The 12,831-nt window shown below is 33.5% G+C and overlaps 2 protein-coding genes across 3 annotated transcripts; both read right to left on the reverse strand.

The window, feature by feature from the left end:
- Window positions 1-1,947: 1,947 nt before the first annotated feature.
- On the reverse strand, window positions 1,948-9,057 carry LOC130642328 (uncharacterized). Its single transcript, XM_057449417.1, has 4 exons — window positions 9,016-9,057; window positions 7,911-8,262; window positions 4,839-5,268; window positions 1,948-2,332 (listed from the first exon to the last, which is right to left on the reverse strand). The coding sequence occupies exons 1-4, from the start codon at window positions 9,055-9,057 to the stop codon at window positions 2,038-2,040; spliced, it is 1,119 nt and encodes a 372-aa protein (XP_057305400.1). The 3' UTR covers window positions 1,948-2,037.
- LOC130641847 (toxin CaTX-A-like) lies at window positions 8,825-12,614 on the reverse strand. Of its 2 annotated transcripts, none has more exons than XM_057448843.1 (2): window positions 12,584-12,614; window positions 8,825-10,246 (listed from the first exon to the last, which is right to left on the reverse strand). In XM_057448843.1, exon 2 carries the CDS (start codon window positions 10,226-10,228, stop codon window positions 9,713-9,715), a length of 516 nt encoding a protein of 171 aa, XP_057304826.1. In that variant the 5' UTR covers window positions 10,229-10,246; window positions 12,584-12,614; the 3' UTR covers window positions 8,825-9,712. The 2 variants fall into 2 exon arrangements, with proteins under 2 accessions (XP_057304826.1, XP_057304827.1); XM_057448844.1 differs by having other exon boundaries at window positions 12,588-12,611.
- Window positions 12,615-12,831: the final 217 nt, after the last annotated feature.

Below are 12,831 nucleotides of genomic sequence, written 5' to 3' on the forward strand. Positions count from 1 at the left end.
GTCGATGTGATCATCAGAATTCTTTACCCGGCAAATATAATATGGGCGGCTTAAAGTGTAATTACAACAAAAATTGATGTAAATTCTTCGACATGAGTTTTGACGGTTTTATGTTGACTGAGTAATAATAAGCTGGAGGGCCCAGTCTGAAAATGATATGAAACGCTGTGACATTGTTGTTTTTTCTATCCTATCGGCCCGTCTACAAGAGTGCAAAGCCAATCAAAATGCTTAACAACCCGTATTGCCCGCTTGTATAAGCCAAACGGTAAACAATATTCAATACTACTCGTTTGCCCGTGGAAAATGTAAATATGGTCCATATCGCTCTTTTGTGCCCCCTGTCCCACTGTTAAAATGCTGTAATGAAATTTACTTGGATTGCAATGATTATTGCAATGATTATAGGTGCAATTATAATGGCGTTTTCGATTACAAAAGCCCCAGTTGTGCTTGTCTAAGACAGAAAAAGTGTCATTCTTTAACTACCTAACCAATTTAAAACCCTGTGGTCCAAACCAATTAAATATGATAAACCATTGTCCTAAAGTATAAGAAAAATTAAAATGAATGTTTAAGATTTACTTTAAAGAATGTGTATTGTAAAGTGAGTATTTTGATGTTACCAGTCAATCAAAGAACTATATTATTTAAAAAAGACATTCACACTGCTTAAATATATTTCCACTTTCTAATTTTTACTTGGGAATTTATCTATATTATAATTCCCGTATACGTCTGTCCGTCCGTCTATCTGTCACGCAAAATGGTAGCTTAGCTGCGCAGGTAGCGAGACGCACGCAATGCGGTATAAAAAGGACGGGCGAACCCGTGGATTTTTCCACGGGCTAACGACTAGTTTTAAAAAATAAAAGAAAGAGTCGATTCATTGTGTTAATGTGTAATAAAAAAAGAGCAAGTAATGTTAAATTTCCTAACTAGTTTTCCATCCCCTGAAGGTGAAAATTGTTATATAAAATATTACTGTCCAATAAATGTATCAAACGCGCTCATAAATTAAAATAAAATAGGTCATACTATTTAAAAAATAATGACCAAAATTTTGGGCCGGTATGAGTTCAATAGCTGTTGCTCTGACATTCACAGGGAAATATTTTCCCGGCAAATTATTTCAAGTAGATATATGCATAATATCACCAAATTTGAAAAACGTTTAGATAATTGTTATAAAAAGCTAAATACAAACAAAGTTACATTTAATACTTGTACCAAAACCACGTTTTAATATGTCACGACTCTACGCTCTGCCTCAAACAGTAACAAATTCGTAAAATTGGACAAGATCTAACATAAATCATTTAAAACTGGATTGGTTCCAATCAGCAAGATTTTAATCTACATTGAACATGAATCCCTAAGCTTCTCTGCAATAAAAACCACAGTACTCTCTCTGTCCGTTCAAAATAGTTGCGCCGCGACTATAATTCAACCCCTCGGAAAGTAATTTTATTACTTCATACCAACAGGCGAACAAGGATACACGAAATAACATTGCGGAAATTATTTAAGACAGGCGAATTTACGCAGGTTTTTTCACGGTCTATCGACTAGCATCTTGAAAATAATTTGAAGTAAAACTGTTGAATAAATTGATAAAGCAGAAATATATTTTAAATGTTTTAGACATTTGCAAAATTCTTGTATTTTTAGAGAATGTTATAGAGTATGACGTTCTAGAGAAGTTTATTGTTTGACATTTTCTTTCAAGTTTGACATTTTTAAAAACTTTTTTAGCAAAGAACTCGCACCCTTGAACAATCCGCCAAACAAGTTTTCGTTTTCTGAAGCATTCTAACAAGTATTCAGACAACTTTAAGCATTATTTCGATAAAAACAGATGTGTTGCTGAAAACGTTTTTTCTGAGATAGTGTTTAGTGGCGTTTAGGGGAATAAGACTTAAAACAATTGAGTTTAAAGGCACTTTCGATATGACCTTTAACATTATCACTGGCTAATTATGTTTTACAAAGCAACTGTAGTCATTCTGACATTGTTTTAGCTTTTTTTATCTCCATTTATTTATTCCAATCTGGACATATTGACCCTTCTTCAGGCGCTTTACATGTCAGGAGTATAAACGGCGCCTTATCTTTATTCGATTTGGTTAATTCTTCTGGATATACAGCCCACTTGTCTTTTAAACCATTCCACGCTCTTGTCTTTGTATCCTTTTCTGCTATTGTGACGACTATACCTTCTGGCGCCATGTATTTGATAATGATAAAATTTGCATGAGATGGATTATTACTGTCGCTAACTTGAACATATTGGTTAGACGAGCCGATGGAGACATAGGTGTAAAACGGATGCCTAAAATATTAAAGATATAGCACTTTTAAGCTTTTTAATTCATTCCACATCTTGTGTCCAGATTTAAATGTAGGCAAAATAAGTTATTTAGTGATACTTTTTTTTAACCGGTTTAAACGAGAAATACGCAGCGCTGATTGGCTAAAAAGCCGTCACTACGGGGTTATACAGCGTGGTATACTTCTTAACTTGAAAAACAGATAACATTTCCCGAAAATCGTTAAAACATAGCTACATACATACATACTCAAAAATGAAGTTGCAGTAAATCTAAAATCTCGAATCATTTGACCAGAAAAACAGGAAGAAATGTTGATAATTCTAAATTCATGTTTCATGGTGCATACATAAGTAAGTGCGTGTTTGATGTATAAATTCATCAACACAGACTCCTCTTCTGACGAATATTAAGTTTGGTCCAAAAGGAGTTAGAAACAATTCTGTGTACGATTATTCGAATGTTTTGTTTTATAAAATTAAAACAAAAAATTTAAATCGAATGTTTTCTTTTTTTCACAAAACCTGGTTTTCACAACATAGTCACCTTGAAATCTTAGAAAATAATTCTGGTTTTTACAAACCTTACCAAAGTTCAGTTCATAAATACAATATAAACTATTTTATCTATCTCTTCCGTGAAATAATACCCTCGGCCAGCGTGTCAACCTCGCAAGCTCGGTCTATAACTTGAACTTCGGAAAATATTTCACGTTATAAATAAACAAAACAGTTTATATTGCAATATGATTGTTTTGTTTCGGTGAGTCTAGCTTTATTTCTGTTTGTTTCACGCAAGAAGTATAGCTGCCACATTATTTATATATTTAGAAGTTAATGTTGTGAAACACATGTCTATCAAAATAAAAATAAAAACAACTTAGCATTTCGAGATGGTGGTGTTGTACTTAGAGACAAACACCGAGACTAAAGCATTGCAAAGACTGCTATTATATAAATACATTAACTAATATTATTTTACTTTGCCTGATTATGGGAGAAGGATCTCCTGAAATGTCGCGCCTTAAACTCACATGTTAAAGAATTAATTAACCTTCAATGGTAATGTCAAAGCTGAAAAGACAAACCGAAATAATGTCTTCATTCTTCTTCTAACATAATAGAAATATCTGGATTCTTAATGTATTAACTACATAAGTACGTAGCTATAAAGTCCAGTAGAAAGGAGGCGAACAGTTAGGGGATTAGCCCTACCGCCCACTCCCGTTCCCCACCCGTAATAACAATAATGATATTCTTTTTACGAAGAGAAAGAACCCTTCAAGTCTAATCTGTTAATTTTATTAAAATTTAATGCGTTAGCAATCTAGAAGTAATATTTTTTTTAAATTCTCCCAAGGAGAAAAACCACTTCTTTCTTACGGAGATAAACTTTAAGTCAAATTTGCTTCCTGCAGCTTTGATGAAAAAAAAACAAGTCGAATAATATACGTAAACTAGCTCGCCAACAAAGTTTATAAAAAGCTGTCTATGAAATTGTGATTTCTGTTACGAAGTTAGACACGACATATTTTGCTATTCGGATAGGCAATAATATTGATAGAAAATTCCTCGAAATTTCAGTTTTCGTTAGGTCAGTCTGGAGTAAACTAACTGACAGGAAGAAGAAAGACCACAAGCTCCACCTACAATTTTTGAAATTCAGTACCCCCCAACCCCCCCCCCAAAAAAAAAACAATAACAAAAAACAAAAAAAACGGGGTATAAGAAAGTCACTCAGTGAGAAAAAGCAAAATAAAGAAAAATAATATACGATCTTGTTCGAAAAAGAAAATAGCTTTAGTTAAAAAAACCATATTACTAGAAAAAAGAAAAAATACAGCCTATCGTGGTTGAAAGTTAACATTTTGATCTCACCATCATGTTGAGCATACTTTTTTTGTTACCTGTGCTAAGTTTTGTCGAAGATAAAGTAGTTTTTATTTTCCGACCAATTTTGGCCTAAAATGACATTTAGGGGACAAAAATCTAAATTATGACGTCACTATTATGTTCAGCGTAATTTTTTTTGTTAACTGTGCCAAATTTTGTCGAAAAGAAATACCAATTTTGGCCGATGACATCTAAGTACTTAGAGAGTTTAGGTACAGAGTTTAAATTTGTGACGTTGCAACTGACCATTTGGTTAGTTAGTTACGAGTTGGAAGCATATCCTCGCAGGCGAGATAGTAAAAAGAAAAAAAAAAAGAAAAAATAGTTACCAAGATGAGAATCGAACACACGACTACTCCTGTGGCGGTACTCAGAGAGGCAAAAATTTCTACTTCGGGACGCACAGCTGTATTTGAATACCCTAGCATCTGCGAGCTCGTGTAACAACTTTATTTGAGGAAGGCTTAATTAACACGATGTATACAGCCAGTGAGATAACAGATTTTTTAATTTCTTTTAACATTTATTTTTATTAAATCTAAGTTTGCTTCAAAGTTTTTTAACACACGTTGTACTACATGTATTTACAATTTTGGTAACGTTAATAGTCACTTACCTATACGATTTATCTTCGCTGAATCGCGGATCAACCAATTCAAAGCTATAATAGCCGTCGCTCTTTTTTGTAACATGGATCTTGTCATTTGTTGTAGGAGTGCCCCAATTATAACTCACGGAATACACAATTCTATCATGAGGAATAATAGCAGAAGAAAGACTTCGCCGCAAATAATAACCAGGCCAATACTTGGATCTGATGACATAATGGCCAGTGGGCACTGCGTCAGGTTCACGTATTCCATTTGCTTTTATAAAAGAGTAGAGAAATCGGCTGCGATTATTATGCCCTGGTGGATAATAGTGGACCATGGTTTGTGCCACTGCTAAGGAAGGTGTATGAAAAAAGCTTAGATGCCTCTGATAAACGTCTCGATTATGACCCAAGAGGGTTTGATATTGACCAGCTAATTCATTTCCTTTCTCTCCTGCAAAGGAATGAAAATTATACCTCTCTTTTTGTAAGCAGAATGATTAGGTTTTGAATAAAGTACAGCCACACATTAGTGGTAAGACCTAGGGATTTTATTATCTTATTAACATAATAAGCGCTCAAAATTGTTCTTACGAAATTTCAATTTCATTAGCCTGAGAAGATGCAAATCAGGTCATTAACTGCGTGTTACAAATATGGTGGAAAGTGTTAAGAAAATAAAAAACACCTTCTGCGGATCTTAGTCTTAAATAAAATACGTATTTTGTACTCATACTTACGCGTGCCTTCATGCTTTTGTTCTCACATGATTTACGTGTATATCCGCCTTTACCCTTTTAATTATTAGTGTTTCGTGTTTACAGAGTAAGAAAAGGCGTATGCTTGGTTTATGGGCCTAGCTCAATTTGCACACTATACGCGATGCAATTATTTTTTAAATATTAGCAGCCCATTTTCGTTTTTATAAAATATAGCCATTATTTCTTCATATAATATTATAGTGAAATTTCTAGTATTGAAACGTTTAAGTAAAGCGTTCGTGAGAGTTTAAATGGAAAATCAACCCATGTCTCTCCAAAAGTCGATCGTACGACCTCAAGATGTATCTTTTCTTATTACATTGATTGACCTTATAAACGCATGGCTTTTGGCCTTTCTGAAATGATGGACGTAGTGGGGGTCTGCAACATCTTATTTCGACAAAACGTAGTACTAATGTTTGTTAGCACAATAAAGGAAAAAAATAAACAATTCAAAATATGTTTCTGAGCCTAATATATAAGACTAAAGCGGTAAAAAAATCTTTAATATAAACTTGGAATTGTTAGTAAGCATATTTAAAAACATATTTGTCCAATTTTTTCATACTTTGTACTTCCGAAGTTATAACAAATGAAATTGGGATAGAAGGATAAGAAAGCCCCCTAAAAGTACCTGACCTGAATAGTACCCAAGTATAGGTACTATTCAGGTAAGTTAACCCTTAGATTTTGCAACTTTTTTTGAAACACTTGAAATTCCTTTTTCGACTTTGAACACGATTTCTAACTAACTGCTACCTCAAAATTAGTGAATCTGACCACCCTCATCCCTAGAGCTTTTTGTCTTTTTTATATGAGAGAAGACCACGAAAAAACCTTGGTATCGTTGAGTGATTTTTGGCCAATATATGGCCAGATTATGCGAACGTGTCATAAGCAATACATTAATTTATGCCATTAAAAAATGGCGGAACTTTAGCGATTAGAAAATTTACGTTTCGGCAACAGAAAACGTACTGATAATTGTATTGTCTCACGAGAGAAAAAAGAACAGGAAAAGTTATCTTGGTAACTGCAATAAACGTCTTTAAAAGTTAGAAAAGAAGTTGTGCTGTTTTATGCACAAGCTACATAATACTTTAATATAATTTAGCTAGCTAGCAAGTACTTCCTGAATAGATCTTTTGTTTTTCATGATTGAAATATGTCAGAGTCTATGTGTTATGTTAGGGTCTAAAAAAGAATTTGTACCTGCCCCTGCATGAATACGGTCAAGGTAGTTATAAATTTCAGGGATTTCTCAAAGACACTAGACCCCCCCCCCTCTCTTCCCCTTTCTCAAGTTTAATAATTTCATTCTCTTTTCTTAAATAAATTGCACATAGAGTCCACAGAAACATACGTATTTTTAGGATTTTGTGAATCCGATTTCAAACAAATATCTTTGGGAGAAAGTAGATTAAGGAACAAAGAAACATTTTTTTAATCCTCTTTAAACTTGCAAATTTTATCTAGCTAATAGCTAAATGAAAACAAAATACCAAGCTAAATTATATAAAACTAGCTGTCATCAACACGACTATATTAGGTTTTTGATCGCCAGTACTTGCTAAACCTATTAAAAACCTTGTTAGTTAGCTACATAAACTTGTTTTTTATATATGAGTAACCTACTTTTTTTGCCGCTATCTTCTTTCTTAATGTACGACGCGACACCATAAACAACGCAGAGATTTTTTTAATAAATCTAACAAAGTAAAACCAAACGTTTTTTCATAAATTTGATTAGCTTTTTAACAAAGTTTTTCGTTTATAATTATAATCGCACCAAAATACACCATTTTAATCTTGATCTGAAAAAGTGCCAGCTAAGAAAAAAAGTTCAAACAATATATTTTATTATCCGTTCAACGATACTGGGGCATTTTTCGACGTCATCTCTTACATCATAAAGGCAAAAAATCCTGTGGACTAGAGTGTGAATTTGACCACTGCCGAATAGAGAACTTTTATTCTCTGTCATATGAGGTTAAATCTTGTGTTTTTAAAGTTGCATAATCTTGAGTTATGGGCAATAAACGGTATGTTCGACATGTCGTTTATAGGTTGAATTAGGCATGTTTCATTACTTCAAATTTCAATCTTAAATGGCTTTTTCTGCAATATGACTTAGGTAGGAAAAGAATAAACATGCCTCAAATTGTTTTGTACCTATCCGATGTATAAAGCTGCCTACATAGCGGGTTTCAAAGGCTGGTCAATGATGTTCACACGCAAGGCACGTATTTCAAGAGACTTCTATTGCATTTTATTGAATCATACATCTATTTTATTGGTATTTTATTAATAAATTAGAAAAGTGATGAAAATTAACCTGATTTTAACAGTACTGTCATCATCTTTATCAATCCAACATCGCGGTACGTTGCCAATTGAGCAAACGCGATTGCTAAATCGTATGCACCTTTGCCACCACTGTTTGTGTTATCACCAGCACGGTCTCGTATTCGGTCACCAACTAAACCAAGAATGTATGCTCCGTAATTTGAAGGGATCTGCTTCACTGAAGCACGCAGTGTTTCATCTGATTTAAACTCTGTTGTTTCTGATATTGCAGCAAGAGCTGCTTCCAACTCTTCTTTAAATCCATTTAATTTTGACTTTAACAATCCGTCGTTTTCTTCGCGAATTATCTTCTGTAGCAGGTTACCTAATATTTCTAGATCCTATATAATAAGTCATAAAATTCAGTTATTTGCACATTTTTTTAAAATCTCGAGACTTTCGTAGAAGTTTGCAACTTTGTCTTCTGTTTCTCATGTGACTTGGATACACATTTCTTATAATTAACATGTTATAAGTAACTTGAAACTTAAATATTTCAAAAACCTGAGCAACTTGTAAGCAACAAAAATACGAAACATTAGGCCAAAATTTTGTATAAAGTATGCAGAAAAAACCGTATGCGCAAGATTCATATGCGTTTCCTTTGCGAATTTTAACTAGGCGAATCACACTTAGATAATTTTAGAAAATTTCTTCTTGCCGAAAGTAATACACTCTTAAGCGAGTGATAAACGACGAATTTAAAATTGTCAAACTGCTTAGGCAACCCTTTTATCTTAATCTAGGTTAACCTTATTTGGCCCGATAGGGCGGATTCCTAACGGTTTTTTTTAATAAGTCCTTATTGCTGTGTTATATAGCTATGAAACTTATTGCGTTTTATCTATTAGACACCTGCAGGCCAATTCCCATACCTTTCAGAGGCCTTGATATTGGCCATTACTTAAAACAACCCCTAAAATTCTCTATGAAGTCCTTATAATGGGGAAAATTTAACTCCTGTTAGGATTATCCTTAGAAATTGAAACTTACAACACAACTTTGTTTTATAAAGAATCATTTTGTATAATTTGGACTCGTGATTAATCCGATTTCTCGATTTTGTCGGATTTTCCCCGAAATCAGAAAAAAACCGGATTATCGGGCAATGTTTGGCAGTTTTTTATGCGATTCATGTAAAAAACGGAAAAAAAATTAAGTAACTTTTATTTAGCTTTTAAAAACTTCAAACAGAATGCAAAAATTCCAACAAGAACAAACGTAATTACATTTTAAGCTGATAGTGGCATTTTTAACAAACTTTCAGGTTCTGATGACGTCACAGAAAATTTATTGACGCAAGAAAAAATTTATTCCTGCGATTTTGTTCCTTTTATGACGTACTATAAGTGTGCGAAGTTTGATTCAATTTGAACAACCCTATGAAAAGTTATTGAGGGTGGGGGGGGGATTAACTTGATCGTGTACCACCCCTTAAGGCTTTAGCAAAACTGAAAGGACATATATTGTTTTTGTTCAATTTTTTGATCAATAAATAAAAACATTTATTCTTGCTATGAACTATATTTCATTTTTGCTAGGTTAAAATTCTGAACGGAATTTTTTCTCACGTTATGTCAAACCAGCTTAATGTTGTATTTGTGGTAGCTTTTATGTTCTTTGCAGTTCTCGCAAAAGAATATACGCAAGTAAAAACTTAACAGTAATACTTAGTTATCTTAGACCCTGCAAACAAAAGTTATACTAAAGTTTACTACGCACTGCCTTCGCCTATAAAAGTATGCAAAGAAAACGCAATTTCAATCCAATCTTCCGTCTTGAGAAAAAATATCAAAACAAAAGGTGCGTGCGATCCGTGAAATATAGCTTTGTATCAAATACTCTTACATTTTTTGCAGGTTTAAAAAGAGGTATAATGGCTGAAATTACTGACGCAACAGCTGATAACGCTGGTCCTGCTGGAGATGGTAGAGCAGCTGATACTGTAGCAATAAGAGCAAAAGCAGCTTCGGCAGCATCGTAAGGATCTCCTGACTTAAACTTTCCTAGGCTTGGACCAATTCCTCTTACGGCATCCAACGCTTTCATGATATGGTTTGGATCATTTAATTTCTTTATAGCATCCTTTGATTCTTCTGCGCCGTCCGTTACAGATTTTTTTGTTCTTTCATCATTCTTAAGTATTTCAAGTTCGTCAAGTTGTTTTTGTATCTCTGCAAAGACTTGATCAGTCTTTTCCTCTAGTTTAGCTTTCATAGATGGCGTCATGTCTCTTGTATGGCAACTAGCATAGTTGATAAACAATAACAAAGCCACACACAACATCCACGCTGTTGGAATTTTCATTGCAAATTATTGATTTGTCTAAATGAAAAAATGCAGCTTTCTTTGCAGCAACATAATTTACAATATCTTTCGGTAAAAAGTAGAGTTTCCTAAAATTACCTACTAAAAATGTGTCTTATCAGAAATTAATTAATTAAGTGAAAGAAAGGCTAAAACCAAAGGTTTTTGTGAAAGTTAATTCTGACCACTAAAAATCATTCGCACAATCCGCAAGGCTTGATTTGTTAACATTTCTTTGTCGTAGAAAAGTAAATACAAGCTATTCAGTGAATTTTAATGAGAAGTATAGTAGGCTCTCACGCGCATTGTTTCTATTCCAGGGGACTAACTTTTCTGAGTCATTTTTCCCATTAGGTGTCGGTGTACAACTTGCTGCGAGTTTATTTGTTTAAAAGTTAAAAGAAATTTGAAGCAAAACAAGATTACCCGAACAAACAGATACTCATGCCTAAGCTAAAAACACTGGCAGGGTTCCATTTGTAATTTTTTTCTGCAACACCGTACGCGGCCGTGAATCAGACAATTGTACACATTTCCAATTCGTTCTTTTTGCGACAAAGCGAAGTGTAGTAATAGAAGTAAAAAAATTGTTTGGACATTCATCCAGAGAACGCACTACTCAGAAAGCCAAAGAAGAGCAGGTGTAACATTAAGAAGATGATCTATTGTTGTTCCGAGTATCTGTGTAACGATTTTTAGTCGTTTCAAATTTAAGAGCTCAATTTTTCCGGGAATATTTAGTTCCGTGATGTGTTGAGCCTGAACATATTTTCTTTACGCATTTCTTAATGAGATTATCATCTGAAGAATGGGTTAAAAGTTAATAATATGTCCAAGCTCGATTGTTTCTTCTAAGTATAGAAATGTGCATGAAATTTGATTAGAAGTTTCGTTTCCTATCGCACTTCAAGTAAACTGAACTTCCTTTCTCGTTCGCTACGAGTAACAGAAATTGCCACTAGCTGTAGCTAATTATAGTAAGCTTTATTGTATTAAGCCATTGTATATTTCATGCTATAGTCATTCTAAAATTATATGAACCGGAAACACGATGTTCTTATATAAAACAGCGTGAATTGTTGATTTCTTACATTTTGGAAGGGTTGCTGTATGCAATAGAGTAAATAACTAATTTGGTATAATATGTTACAAACTGCAGATTTTGTAATTGTATGACTTAATAAAATATGTTGAAGTTTTTTGATTGTCCTCCGTTTACCTTTGACCTTAGTGTACTTTTGTCAAGGCAAGTGTATAAGTTACCAACGGCCGTTGGACGCCTTCGATTTAGTTGAACATTCTGAGTTTTTATTATTTTTTGTAGCATCTGCTTATATTTGTAGACGGATTGGTTTAGCGGGTATAAATATGGAATAATACAGATTGTGACTTTCAAAATTAAAATTTAAGTTATATGTATAGAATGTACCTGAAATTTCTTAGTAACGTCTTATTGTCTTTATAACCGTTCGTTAACTATATATGATCTATATTATAATGCCCGTATACGTCTGTCTGTCACGCAAAATAGTAGCTTAACTGCGCAATAGCAGGAAACACGCAATGCAGTATAAAAGGACGGGCAAACCCGTGGATTTTCCACGGGCTAACGACTAGTTCTATTAATTACTGTAGTCACTGTTTTAAGATGTACTACATAGAGAAAACTTTTTCAGTTAACACTAAAAATTGATTGTGACGTCTGTTGTTTTAACCCCTCACAGGTTAATCGGGACTACCTCAGACCAAATTGAGCAAATTTCACATCTTAAACAATTTCCTAAGCCTTTAAATACATTTCTAAACGGCTTTCATGACGGATCCTCGCTGACGTTTTAGAAACTTTTAAAGACAATTTTTTCAGAGGGTGGAGAAAAAAATAATGTTCAATACTGTTATTGAATTATCAGATCTTATCAACCTGAAAGGTACAAATTTTCATGTAAAAGTGTATGTTGTCGCAAATCAAAATAATTTTTTTTCACGTGTATTACTTTTAAATGTTAATGCCATTGTTACTGTTATTTATTAATTCTCATAGTTTTAAAATTCATGTGTATAAAAATATTGATATGTCCAAAAAGTGTTCAGCTTTGTAGACATCTTAGATAGGCCTTTAATTATGTCTGAACCTTAAAAAATCCCGTATTTCAAATTAAGGAAGAAGAAGAGTAAACACACAGTGAAGCCAATTGGCTACAGCTAGAATCTATAGAAGTAAATGTTGCTTATTAAACCTAGAAATAAAAATCAAGTTTGCTGAATTTATCAGTTGCATCAAAAACTAACAGCACAATCGCAGCCAACGGTAAATCAAAAAAATTCCATGAAAGAAGCTTGAGAAAAAGTTCTTACCTACCAATGCCAATGCGTTCTCCTTTCTTTGCTTTTCTTTTTTTTCTTTGCCCTAAGCCTTTTTATGTAAAAAAAATCTCTAAATAGCAGGGGGGGTTTATTAAATTAATTTACTGAGAAAAGCTTTGAGTAGAGTAATGAAACTCAACCCCGGCGTCATTTAGACATAAACAACCTGCTTAAGTAGTTTTAGTTATACAAACAAAATCAAAAACATATTTCGCTTTATAATTTTCTGGAACAACAAA

The sequence above is a fragment of the Hydractinia symbiolongicarpus genome, chromosome 4 (genome assembly GCF_029227915.1).
Source record: "Hydractinia symbiolongicarpus strain clone_291-10 chromosome 4, HSymV2.1, whole genome shotgun sequence".
NCBI lineage: Eukaryota > Metazoa > Cnidaria > Hydrozoa > Anthoathecata > Hydractiniidae > Hydractinia > Hydractinia symbiolongicarpus.

What these genes read in the sequence shown, in the direction of transcription:
- LOC130642328 (XM_057449417.1), bottom strand. Translation starts at nt 9,057, where the DNA reads ATGAATCGCATAAAAAACTGCCAAACATTGCCCGATAATCCG. An exon ending in GACAGTACTGTTAAAATCAG is followed by an intron (nt 5,269 to 7,910) that starts GTTAATTTTCAT and finishes ATTCCTTTGCAG; the next exon opens with GAGAGAAAGGAAATGAATTA. An exon ending in AGCGAAGATAAATCGTATAG is followed by an intron (nt 2,333 to 4,838) that starts GTAAGTGACTAT and finishes TTAATATTTTAG; the next exon opens with GCATCCGTTTTACACCTATG.
- LOC130641847 (XM_057448843.1), bottom strand. Translation starts at nt 10,228, where the DNA reads ATGAAAATTCCAACAGCGTGGATGTTGTGTGTGGCTTTGTTATTGTTT.